This window comes from Dipodomys merriami, unplaced genomic scaffold (assembly GCF_024711535.1).
Source record: "Dipodomys merriami isolate MVZ:Mamm:240054 unplaced genomic scaffold, mDipMer1.0.p SCAF_8, whole genome shotgun sequence".
Classification (NCBI taxonomy): domain Eukaryota; kingdom Metazoa; phylum Chordata; class Mammalia; order Rodentia; family Heteromyidae; genus Dipodomys; species Dipodomys merriami.
In genome coordinates, this window is record NW_027206401.1 from 12,451,591 (window position 1) to 12,465,300 (window position 13,710).

Genomic DNA, 13,710 nt, shown 5'->3' on the forward strand with positions numbered 1-13,710 from the left:
GTGTGCATGGAGAGACAGATGACAGTCAACTTTGCATCAACTACTTAAAAGATTTAGCAAGTCCAAGAGAATATTGTAAGTCGTGGAAGTCAATGGGAGTTAAAGGAAGGAGCTGAGACAGTAAGAGCTCTTTTGGCCACTGGATTTGTCAGCATAGAATGAGACGGGCAGAGAAAGTTTCTCTGAATTGCACAACTGCTTCATCTGTATTTATTTCTCTTTCTCCTTATCATATCTTGACACCGAATTCTAAAAAAACCATGTCTTACCCTATTTTTCACTGCATTCTCAGAGACATTCTGCTTTGTAGAACTTTCTAGAGCAATATTTTACCCTCTTATTGTCCATTGTAGGGGAAATTGGTGGACCCAAGGGGTCCACCAATTAAAATTAAATTTAAAATTTAAATTTAAAATTTAAATTAAAATTGCTGCCAATTTTAATTAAAACTTCTTTTTTTTCCTTCTTTTTTTTTTTGGGGGGGGGGAGAGGGAGTATGAATGGTAGTGCTATCTGTCAATACCAGCACTCAGGAGACTGAGGCAGGAGGATTGTGAGCTCAAAACCAGGTTGGGCTGAATAGAAAGACCCTGTCCTTCTCCTAAAGAAAAAAAAAAAGTAAAACCCCGATTAAAACTTGTAAGGCCCTAAATGCCTTGCTGTGTTCTACATATTTGAGTCACTAGATTCCTGTAGTCTTTTTATTTTTTATTTGTACATGACAGCATTAAAGCTTGAACCCCGGGCCTCATGTTCTCACTCTTGGCTTGAGTCACATTTCCAGTCCACTATTTTGCTGGCTAATAGAATATGGAATCCTGTGAAGATTTCTGTCCAGTCTGGCTTTCAGTTGCAAACCTCAGATCTCAGCTCCTTGAGTATCTATGATTATAGGGATGAGCTACCAGTACCTGGTACAGTCTTTTAACTATGCATTAAAATGAAAATTTCTCCCTGGAGATATATATGAATATTACCTAGAGGATATGTTTTTTTACTCCTGACCACTGGGACATATTCCCAGGCTGAAAGTCATGTCCATTAGGAAACCCTCCTTCCACCAAGAGTTCTAGGATTCTTCCTAGATCTAATCAACCTCTCTGGATTTAGAGATGAAGAAACTGAAGTCTTGAGCCCCCCCCCCCCCCCCCCCCCCCCCCCCCCCCCCCCCCCCCCCCCCCGTGACCTCATGATACTAACCACTGAACTACTACTGGTCAGGTTACAGATCCAGGGCAACTTCCTTCCCAGCACCCACCCAGCTCTGACTGACAGTTCAGCTTATCCAATGGGAAGGCAGCTCTTCCAACCGCCTGTGGATCAAAGAAGCACCTTCTGAGCTAGAATGGCAAGGCCATGATTTTTTAAGGCTCTCAAACAACATTTAACTTTCTATCAACTAACACAAAATCAGCATTTGCTTTCAAATGCTCAAGTTACCGCAGATACGTGGCTCTGGCTTGTGTCCATGCTCAGGTCAAAGGCAGCTCAAGGCCACACAGAGAAAGCAGAAGCAGGCTTGTGAGAACTTGACAAAGATGTCATCTGCTTGCATGGCTTACAGCCTTTTACCCGATTTCCAGGGAACTAGGGAAACTAGGACCTTCCAACATAAGGAACTAGGAAGTGTTTATGCTGATCAACATGATGGCTATGCCACCATGAGAAAGTTCTAGGCTCAGTCACAGTGTAGGTCTGGTATCATAGTTGCTGTAAACTTAAGGGTCTATCTTAGGGGTCATCAGTCCAGTCCTGGAATATCCAGCCTCCCAGAAAGTCAGCATATTCCCTGAACACTGCCGAGGAACAAATAATGTACAGAAAATTAAAACAGAGGAAGGCAGCCATCACAAAGAATGTGTTATTTGAAGACTGTAGGAAGAAGAAAGAAAGTTTGTGTGTATGGATAATTAACAGGGCAAATGTCTGAGACTTGTTAGGTATTGATGGCCTTTGTCAATCTCAGGGTGATAAGATAAGCCACAGAAATACTAGGTAGGTAATTTCACATTTCTGGGTAAAATTGGAGAACTAGTCATCAGTGAATTTGTACACACCCACTAGTAATGGTGAGATTGTGTGTGTGTGTGTGTGTGTGTGTGTGTGTGTGTGTGTGTGTGTGTGTGTGTGTGTGTATTAAATGAAGAGGCAGTCAGAAAATAGAAAAGAAAAGGGTAAAAAAAATTGACACTGGAATTTGAATGTCAAGACCTGGGACAGATAATTACCCTGTAAGACAACAATTATTAATTGTATTGTACAGATCAAAATACTTAAGTGTCAGAGAAATTAAGAATCTGTTTGGGCTTTCCCAAATGGCATGTGGTAACAGGGCTTTCTACCCAGATCTCTTTCTACCACAAAACCCTTATTCTTCCTAATATTTCTGACACTCAAAAGGCCTTGAATGAAGATTTGTTGAATGATCAAACACAGGAATTTCTCAAAATATTTGCCTTTTTCTTTTCTTTGAGATCATGAAAGTTGAACTCACTGACCTGGTTTAAAAAAAAAAAAAGAAATCAATGGTGCTCCAGACATGCTGTATGGTTAAATAAAATTGTATGTTTTAATCATCTGTCAGGGATGGGGATATAACTCAGATGTAGAGCATAGGCTTTGTATGAGCAAGGCCTTGGGTTCAATCTCCAGTGATGCAAAAATAAAACGAAATAAAAATAAACAAGTAAACCATCTATCAATGAATGAAGAGCCAATCAAAGCTATAATGTAAAGAATTGTGGTTGATATCTTCTACCAAACAAAAGTAAGTGGATTGGTACATTGGGACCTAATTGTATGATCTAGTCCTTGTATGGCAGCTCTTAGCTAATACCTACTGAGTCACCATTTCAACAATCACATAATCCCCCGGCATCACCTCCTCAAAGACTTAATTGTACTGTCCAAAGCTGGATATCATTAAGTAGCTCATACCTATAACTGTAGCTACCCAGTAGGCTGAGATCTTTGAACTATATCATAGTTCAAACCTGGCACCATCTCACAGACTTTCAGGAAAGTCCATGAGACTCTTATTTCTAATTAATCACCAAAAAACTGGAAGTGGAATTGTGGCAGAGCACCAGCCTTGAACAACAAGGCTAAGGACAGCATCAAGACCCTGAGTTCAAGCCCCAGTCCTGGCACAAAAAGGAAGGAAGGAAGGAAGGAAGGAAGGAAGGAAGGAAGGAAGGAAGGAAGGAAGGAAGGAAGGAAGGAAGGAAGGAATCTTGGTCTAATTTTACACAAATTGCTACACTGACCTAAAGAAAGAAACTCCCAAACAACTAGGCTGGAGTTCAGAAAAATGATAAGAAAGAAGTTGGTATTCTAGTCATATACAGCCAAATTGCTAAACAGATCTTAAGTATTCATAATTCCAGAGGATTCTACAAACATAATTCCAGATTCCCAAGATGAGAGGTAGACAATTATCCCAGAGCGCAGACAGACATGTTTATGGAGCTCTATGTCATAGGTGATTTTATTGTATGTGCTGCCACATTGGCTTCAAACAGCATAGAAGAGCTCGGCTGAAGATAGCGATTGAGCTGGTCTTTCCTGGCAGATTCTTACTTCATATAGATCCAATAAGCAGAGATTTGGAATCTTAGCAAGGGATAGTCTACATGACAAACATATTAAGTCAATAATTCCTTCCTAGGGCCTATACAGGGTACCCAGGAGAAGTGGAAGAGAAGAGATAGAAGATGCTGAATTCACACATACACACACCCCCTTCAAGAAGCTAGCCAAGAAATCATCACAATACCAGAGATAAAACTTCAGAAGGGTTGTTGGAATGACTCCTACAGGAACTTGGTGCTCCTAATTGAGTCTTTAACTTCATTTAACAAATACATTTCAATGTAACAAACAGCCCAGGGATGCTAGCAGAATCAAAGATGGGTAGTGTGACAATAACAGTGAGCTGCTGGCTATCTTTGGGAAATTGTAGACAACCAATATAAAACCTGAGTCAGACCAGGAAGTACTGCATACCTTCAATACCACAGCTAAGTGCCTGGTCATCCTGAATATGAGAGTTACAAATTCTGTATCAAGGTTCAGCATCAAACTCTATATTTTAATCATCTTCTTTTAATCATTTATATTTTCAAAACTGAAAAATTATTTTTCTAACACTTGTAGAAAATTAACTAGAAACACATGTGAGAAATATGGCAACCATAAACTTGTTCTACAGAATATAGCATGATGTGAACACAATGTGAGTTAATTGCATATGAATTCCCATTTTCCAAGAATGCCCCAGATTGCCTTGGTAGTTTCACAGTACATTGTATAAGGAAAGTAACGTAGCCAATTTTTTACCCCGCTGAGCTCATCAGTTACATTCTAGTGACAAATACAAAGGCAAAATACATCCCCTTGTTCATAATCTGCAATTCAAAAATGGCTACATTCACAGTCCATGTGCAAGCTACTGTTCTCTTTGTGGCATCTCTAAAATATAAGTGCTAATTATCCAGGTATATATCAGAACTGAATGCATACGACCATTGGTTATTATTCACAGTAAACCAGTCCTGTAAAACAAGTCTCCCAAGATTCTTTGGAAAGGTTCTTGTCTTCAAAGATCGAGTATTAGGATTTTATTTAGGCTTCAATATATATCTAGATGCCGTATCTCACAGTTGAAAGACTAAAGTACAAAACTAATTTCCAGCTCCTTACAAAGGTATGTATCTGTTAAACAGAGCACAATACATAATGGTATTGTGTTAAATCGCTACCATCCTTTCCAACCTCAAAATTAACAGCAGCAAAATAATGTGCCTAGTAAGGGTCTAATATCCAGAATATACAATTCAATAACTAAAACAAACAACCCATTTCAAAAGTGGGTAAAAGATAGGACCTTTTTTCCAACAAAAAAATACACAAACGGCCAAGAAACACATGAAAAGATGCTCAATCTCATTAATCATTAGAGTAATTTAAAACACAGCCACAAGAATAGACACACACTCATTAGGATGGCAACACAATTTCATAAAACAGCAGATAAGAAGTGCTCGCGGATACTGAGGAATTCCAATTTCTTATACATTGTTGGTGGGGCTTGAACACAGTACAGTCACTGTGGACACAGCCTGGCAGCTCTGTGGCAAATTCAACACAGATCCAGTGCCTCCATTCAATGCTTTATAGCTAAAAGAACAAAAAATGAACCAGGCACAGGTGTCTCACAGGAGTATTCCTAGATACTCGAGGCCGAGATCTGAGGATCACAGTGTAAAACCAGCCTGGGCAAGAAAAGTCCTTGAGACTCTTAGCTCTAATTAACCAGCAAAAAAGCTGGAAGTAGAGTTCAAGGGACAGAGCACCAACCTTGAGCCAAAAAGCTAAGGGACAATGCCCAAGCCCTGAGTTTAAGCCCCAGTACTACCAAAGGAGCGCACGCACGAGTGCACACACACACACACACACACACACACACACACACACACACACACACACACACACACACACACACACACACACACACATAAAACAAGACCAAAAAAAACTCTGTCAATTAAAACCTGTCTACAAATGTTCAGAGCAGCCAAAAGGTAGGCACGTGAATGTCCATTCACGGACAAATGGAAAAGAAACTGCAGCATACTTTCTAAGGAAAACTACTACTATGAACTATTATCCAGCTATAAAAAGTAAATTAGGTAGATGCCATATTACTGGTTAATTTAAAACACTATGCCAAGTAAAAGAGGCCAACAGCAAAAGACTACCTTTGCATGATTTCATGTCTAAGACAAGTCAGAATAGTGAAAGCTAGAGAGACCAAAAGTAGATTTGTGTTTGCTTAGGGCTGGGGGTGATGGTGCATTAGCGGAGTGAAAGTTTCCGGGTACCCAGTTTTTCCTTGTGATGAAACATTTTATGTGGTGTTCTGGGGATGCAAATGACTAGGGGAATGGCTACACATATGTAGGACCTAAAAAACCACTGACATCTATTTAAAATCCCTGAACAGACAAATGATACAATATGTGAATCTTATTCAGTACCAAATACTGAAATAAACTTCATTTGAAATATCCTTGCAGGATAGATACCGCATGCTTCTGACTTTTACAAATAATACTTCTTCATGAAAGGTTATTATTCTGTCTCTGATATACAAATAAAAGGTCTAGGCAGATTTCTGTCTAGAGGTGAGTTTTTGTAATACAAATAAATGAGGTATGACAAAATATGTTTGTGCTTGCTTCTCTCCACACCATCAATACAATACCAAAAAAGCAATACAATACAATACAATACAAACAAGCAATAACTTTTAATAATTTGAGTGGCTGCAATCCATCAAATAAGGTGTTTTTCCACTGTTCACCTCTGAAACCCATCAGTAGGGCTGCAAGGCAAACTACCGTTTCTGCTCTGTTTCCCCCTGGAGAAGCAAAAGATACTATTTCCCTTCAGACTGAAAAGGCCTGACCACTTTATTTCTAGTGTTTCCAAAACAAAACCCACTAGTGTCTTAAACCCGGATCAATGCCAAGGAATTTGAAGAAAGACAGTATACAAATAATTCATATTTATGTGGGTTTTTCAACAATTCCTACTAAGACCAGTCTACGTTAACAACAGTTTACAAGGCAGAGTGCTTTTCTCCATTCATGCTACATGTTTACAGGATAGACGCCATAGTCAAATGTATTTTCTGTCTTTTTGCTCACAGTATTTCTGTGTCCCCAACCAACCCTCTGAGATGAATTTGCAGCTATGAACAAGCATGTCATTTTTCCTATGCCAACAACATCTATTGATAACATCATATTCTATGCATTCATTTCCTAGATTACTGTGTGGAGCCTAAAGTACTAGAGTTGAACTGTGTGTGATGTGGGAGGGTGTGTAGAAGAAAAATAAAATTGGGCTTTTAAGGTTCTGAGAAACTTTTGGAACAGATCTGAATTCCTATTTTTTCCATAAATTTATGTAAACTTGGAGAATTATAAATTCAATCCAACAACATTGTTTCATCTTCTGACTCTAAATTTCTAGGATCATAATACATAGAAAGATGGGCAATTCTGAGAACGGAGGCACTCTATCTCCGTGTAAAATGACATAAATTAAAAATGGAATGAAAAGCCCATCAACTGAAGATCAACTCAACAAACTAAGCCCTCATAAAGGCTGAATCGCATGCCAGTGCTAAATCACTGAAGCCTGCACCTTCCATAAGACAGTACTGAGCCATCTGGCTCATTCTGTTTATGTCAATTTAAAGAGTGTCAGTCCAAGTTTGTTTTTCATATTTTCAGGACCCAGAAGTAATAAGACTACTGACAGATAGGCTGTGTCATGCCTAATTTCTCTTTATGTATTTATTGTTTATCTTTTAAGTAGTTATACAAAGGAGGTGCCATATATCAAAAGTTTATAAATACAATGCATCTTGATCACTGTCACCTCTTCAACATGCTCACCTCCTTTTGCCCCACCCCTTCTCTTATTTTTCTTAATTTTGTGGTATATATAATAAATTCTTGATGGCATTTCCCTCCCCTTCCCCCCTCTTCACCTAATTTCTGAGGGGTAGGTCAGGAGGGTTTTTGTTTTTGCCTGTGTGTTTTTGGGCCCACACTGGGGCTTGAACTCAGAGTCTTGCACGCTAGCTTAGTTTTTTCACTAAATTCTGAGCTCTACCACTTAAACCACATCTCCACTTTCAGCTTTTTGCTGGTTAACTGGAAATAAGTCTCCCAATTTTGTCTGCCTAGGCTGGCTTTGAACTTTGATCCTCAGCTCTCAGTCTCCTGAATAGCTAGGATTACAGGCGTGAGCCGTAGCAGCCTGCTTGGGGGGAGGGGGGGAAAGCGGGGAGTTACTACTTCCTTTTTGTTCATTTTTCTCTAGCAAATCAGTTTAAATACCACTGTTTAAAAAAAAAAAGATTTCACTGCATTGGAAAGCCTTAGGTCTCCAACAGTCATACACTGCATTTGCTGCGTTTATTCTTTACCCTAGGGAATGGTTTCTGTTCTTGTCCCTTGGCCTGTTTGTGGGGAGGGGGCAGCTAGATCAGGACAACAATTATCTCTGTCCGGTTCCCACCCCCTGGTCTCCCCTCCCTTCCTCTTTTCAGATCTGTCACTGCAGGAAATGTACTTTAGTAGAATATACTCTGCTCTTCCCCAAACTGCCTGGAAGAAGGAAGTGATTACCCAGACTGCCCTAAGGAAGAAAGGCATCATTACTGTCTCTGGTCTCTTCCTTCCCCATATATGGCTTTCTGGCTGCCCACCTGGCTCACTTCTTGACTCCCCCAAACCGTGGGAAGGCTAATGCCAGCTAAAGGGTGCAGCCGCTAGCTGGTCCCTTCCCCAAACAGAGGGGCAAGTGATGAACCAGATGTATTTGTAAAAGTCAAAATTAACAGTAAAACCGGGACACGGCCTTTAAACTCCTTTAACTCAGCCCTCAAGTGCAGCAGTGGTGCATGCCTGTAATCCTAGCTACTCAGGAGGATGAGATCTGAGGATCAAGGTTTGAAGCCAGCCCAGGCAGGAAAGTCCATGAGACTCTTAACTCCAAATAGTCACCTGAAAGCCAGAAGTGGAGCTGTGGATCAAGTGTATAGAACTAACCTTGAGGAAAAAAAGCTATGAGACAGTACCCAGGTCTTAAGTTCAAGCCCCAATACTGGCACCAAAAACAAACAAAAAAAGCCAGTCATCTGTCTCACTTCTTCCTCTCAAATACCCGGGAAGACACTTGAAAGCAATACGTTGCTCTCGAACAAAGACTCCCCAACTTTAGCTTCACCAGGATCTGTTGGAAGACTTGCTAAGGTAACCAGGCCCAGCCCTAGGCCCAGATTCACTCTGCAGGTCCTAGAAGGTATCTTAGAATCTATGTTTGTAACAAATTGCTAGGTAATGTTAATGCTGCAGGTCTGGAGACTCACACTGAGAACTCAGAACCCAGACACAAAGCAATTGCTAGAGAAATAGCCCAGCTCGGGAGTTGCAATTCCACTGAGCCTCGCTACCAGCTGCCATCATGCTGGAACAGACAGCAAGAAAGCGAGCGTGCAGGAGAATGCAGGTCTCTAATCCAGGGAGGCAGCTGAGCAGAGTAAACCAGTGGCTTGGATCAATTCTCTTCTTTGCTGCCCCCTCAAGATGCTAAGAGTAAAAGTATCAAGAAAGTAGAAGTGACATTATAGAACAAACACTCCGATCTTTTAGCCAATGGGCAGTTTAGGCTCCCATTTGCATCTTGGCCATATTTCCATTTTCTCTCTTAACACACAGTGCTCTGCAGTACTGGAAATGGATAGATTTGGGCATAAGCCCTGCCTTAGTTGCTGTGTGGGTGTCCCCTGTGCTAGTCAGCTTTCCAGGGCCACCACAAATACCTGGGATGAATCTAGTTATAAAGAGAAATGGTTCCTTTGGACTCCTGGTTTTAGAGATTCATGTCTGATTGGCCTTCAATTGTTTTGGGCTTGTGGTAACACAGTAGATCTGTGGCAGGAGCACACACATGGTGGCAAAGCCCCTTTCACCTCATAGCTGGCTATAGAAAGAAAGAGACCAGCATCCCATAATCCCCTTCCAGAAGGGGCCCAGGCCCAATGACCTAAAATCTCCCCATAGGCCCCAACCCCTTAAGGTTTCTACCACCTTCCAATAGCATCAAGCTGAGGGTCAACCCTTCACACCTGAGCCTTGGAGGGTCATTCCAGATCCAAACTACATACAGCCTCTTCAGACTTCTTTACACTCCTTTCCCAGTATCAAAAATGGAGAAAATAAGATCTACAAATATGGCAAATGTGAGAATTAACTTCCATTCTGTGTGTGACACAATAGGTAACCACTCTTACCATCAATACCCCTTGATATGATAGGTTCACCCATTAATTCAGCCAATAATGATCAAGAAGCTACTACGTATTAAATGTATAATACTGCCAAGATATATGAAAGTTATGATTATTAAAGAAAAGTATTTGGCATAAATATTATTTTATGTGGAAAATTTTGACTTTATACACACACATACTTATCAGAAGAACTTGCCTTCAAATTTGGCTAAGGCAACTGAGAGGATGTGTTTATTTAACCACAAATTGTGTTTGGATAGACACTAAAATAACAGAATGGAAGAAAATTGGAATATAGTTCTGCAGATACCTTGGCCTGGTCTTATGCTAAAGACCACAAACTCACTTTACCCAAAAACTATTATTTTCTTTATGTAACAGAACAACAAACACTTTTGGCCCAGGCAACCTTATTTTCAGTGCACAAAGATGTTACTTTAAACCCCTCCAGTCAGTCACAAACCTAGCTAGCAGTAATAGACAGCAACAATGTTCTCTTTTTCAGGTAAAGTTCCCTCCACCCCCACCCCCGCTTTTTTTTTTTTTAACTTAGGGCCTCACACTTGCAAGCTCTACCACTTAGATCATGTCCCCTGTCATTTGTGCTTTAATTATCTTTCAGACAGGCTCTTGTATTTCCCCCCATGTGAGTCTACACCAAGATTCACTTCCTGTATAGCTAGGATTATAGGAGCACACTACCGTGCCTTGCTTCTTTGTTGCAACTGGGTCTTGCCAAGGATGGCTAGAATCACTTATCTTCCCATTTCCACCTCCCAAGTAGCTGGGATGACTGGTATAAAACACAGTGCCAGACTTCAAAGGTTCTTGATTTAATCCTTTAGTGCCTTTGCTTCCTCCAAGAAGGGTACTGGGATTCATAAAACTTTAGGGGCGGAGGGGCTATTTTAAAGCAACTGCTCATTTTATCATGAAAAACCAAGGCTGTGCAGTTGGCATCTCGCCCAGAGCCAAGAGCTCTCAAGAACAGAGGACACAGATGTCTCAAAGCCCCATCCAGCGCTCTCTTCCCTGTACTACTTCCTACCCTCCATGGATTGTTTAAAAGAAACTCATTACAAAAAGAAAAAAAAAATCGATGATCAGGTTCAAGGAGACAGACTTCACCATTTCATGGTTTACCTCTCAGGGTTAGTTAACAAAGATTGCTATTTATGGAAGGCCATAAGTTGCCTTTGGGCCAAAGCAGGTATCAGGTAGCTGCGGAAGCAACACGAGACTTCACTGAACTGGGGGAGAAAGTATTACCTCTTTCCCACCCTTTATAAAAATCAAAGGCTAAAAACACTGCCCTTTGGATATCAACTGTGGAAAACATTTCTCTCTCAAACATCCTGAAAAAATAAAAAATAGTGCTCCCAAGTTTTTACCGAGAGGATAATGCAACTTTAAAATCTGAGCTTTTCTATATGGGGAAACATTCTTTATCTCTCTGTATTTCCAAATCTTCTACATTGGAAACTTCACCCGTGTGGTTTGCCCTTCTTTCCAAATGGTCTGCTGTCTAGATCTGCGGTCTCGGCAGCAAGCCTCCAGCAGACTGGGGTCCCTTTGTCCATTCTGTCCCCAGCACCCCTGCGGTCATCATTTTGGCTCCCATTCAGCAGGTGACAGGTGTTCAAGCGTCCCGCAGGTTCATCTCCTCGGATATTCTCAATCAGCTGGGGTTCCCCCAGCCTCTCCCCGAAACCCTGCCCGACCTCTCCTGGCCCCGCAGACCGTGCAAGGATTGCATCTTCCGGTGTGCGCGCGCGCGCTTCGGCATCCCCGGGACCTGGGCGTGCGCTTGGCACCCAGACTCCCAAGCCTAGGTGATCTCGAGCCCACCAACCAACCACAATTTAAAACAAACAAAAGTTGATTAAGGACGCGCACGGCACTGAAGATCGACACTCGGGCCGGGCTGTTACACACCTCCGGACGGCCCCAGGTCCCTCGGGCGCTGCCCCGCGTCACGGTCGCTAAGGGGTGCTCCAGGGCTGCCCGGGGGACCAGCCCGTCATGGGGGGAGCTGGCAGGCCGGACGGGGATCGGGGATCAGCGGGACTGGAGAGGGGCTAAACCCGCCCGTACACACGAGAGCGCGGGACAGGGTGATTTGATGGAGGGGACGTGTGGCCAGTCGGGAGGACGCACGCGCACACGCACACACACACACACGAACATACACACTCACACTCACACACGCGTCCACCCAGCCCCAGGTGCAGCGCCAGTGTGGAGGAGGCGAGGAGGGCGGGTACGCGGTGTCGAGTCTGGGGATAACTGCTGGGGTCCCCTCAACCCAGACATCCCCACGCGCGCACTGCTGGGGAGGGGGGGGAGGTGGAGAGGTCACAGGCGCCCCAGGCGGCTGCCTCGACGGCTGCTCGCGGGCATCCGACCCGGGATCGGGGTGACCGCACCAGGAATCCCCGCGTCTTTCCTGGGGCCACCACTTGGCCACGGGCGCCGGCCTGGCGCCTGCCGCCCCTCCTTACCCAAATACTGCCGCAGGTCGAGCAGGAAGCGCGGGGCTCCTCCGCCGAGCTGGTAGAGGAGCGAGCCCAGGCAGAAGAGCAGCAGCGTGGCCATGCAGAAGGCGTAGTCCCGGAGGGAGAAGCGCAGGAAAGGCAGCGGCGGGACCCGGCGCTTCCAGCCGCCCAGGCCCGGAGGGGCGCCCCCCGCGGGGGCCGCATGGGCTCGGGGGGCCGCGCCGCCGCCGCCGTCAACGCCGCCGCTGGGGGGCTGCAGCTGGCCGGGGGGCTGCTGCTTCTTCTTCATCGCCTGCTCCGCCCGCCGGCCCGGGCCAGGAAGAGGGCGTCCATCCGCCGCCACCGCCGCCGGGACAGCGCGGCCGGCCGGCTGCACATGGGCCGGGGGGGACGAGGGGGGACGCCAAGGGGGGGGACGGGGAGGGGCGCAAGTTGTCGGGCTCAGGAGACTTTCCCGGGCATGGTCCCCCCGCCGCCTGCCGCCTGCCGCCGCCGCCGCCCGGGCGGCCGAGCCGCTCCGCCCCGACTCGCGGGGGCGCTGCCGGCGTCCGTCCCCGCCCGGCCCCTTAGCGCCCCCGCGCCCCGCGCGCCGCCGCCGCCGCCGCCGCCGCACCCCGGGTTCGATCGCGGCCTCCGGGGTTCGCCTCCGGCGCCAGCGTGGACCCCCACCCCGGGCTCGATGCGCGTTGCTCTCCTGGTGTGCGCGTGTGCGCGTGTGTGTGTGTGTGTGTGTGTGTATGTGTGTGTGAGTGTTGTCCCAGTCCAGGCTGCTCCAGCCAGCGGCGGCAGGGAGGATCGGGAGGCGGACACCGGCCCCTCGCTCCACCTCCTACCCGGGCTTTCCTCCCTCCCCCCCCCCCGCCGGGCGCCCCGCAGCCTCCCCGCCCCGCCCCGCCCGCCCGCCCCTGGTCCCCGCCGTCCCTGGCTCCCTCCCCGGTGTCACGTTACTGCCTCTGCTGGGGCGGGGGGGGGGGCGGCGGGATCGGCCACAGGGAAGAAAGTTTCTGGGTGTGTGTGTGTGTGTGTGTCGTTCTTTCCCCCTTTCTCCACAGTCTGGACTCAGTTCCTGCGCCACCAGCGACCTCTTGGGGCCCCGCTGGGTTTCCTCTCTCGTAAACATCACCCGCGCGCGCTGGCGGGGACCGTACTTGGATTTTCGGTTTAAAAACTCGGGTTCTCTTTGCAGATCTCGTGCGCGAGCTTGCTGCTAAAGTCCCATCAGGGTACTGGATGCTGACCGACCTAGGATGGGCAAAGGGTGGCCGGGGTGAGGGATGATTCAACAGGCGCAGCCCCGCTGGGAGACGAGAGGACGAGGATGCTTCCTTCCCCTGGCTGCCCGCC

General features: G+C 45.6%; 1 protein-coding gene across 1 annotated transcript in view; it reads right to left on the reverse strand.

Moving 5' to 3' along the window:
• Ust (uronyl 2-sulfotransferase) overlaps positions 1–12,800 on the reverse strand; it is a 264,792-nt gene extending 251,992 nt beyond the window's left edge. The window contains exon 1 of the mRNA XM_070010871.1: positions 12,373–12,800. Coding sequence (XP_069866972.1) covers positions 12,373–12,655 — 283 coding nt within the window. The 5' untranslated portion in view covers positions 12,656–12,800. The remainder of the gene's footprint in view (positions 1–12,372) is intronic.
• Positions 12,801–13,710: the final 910 nt, after the last annotated feature.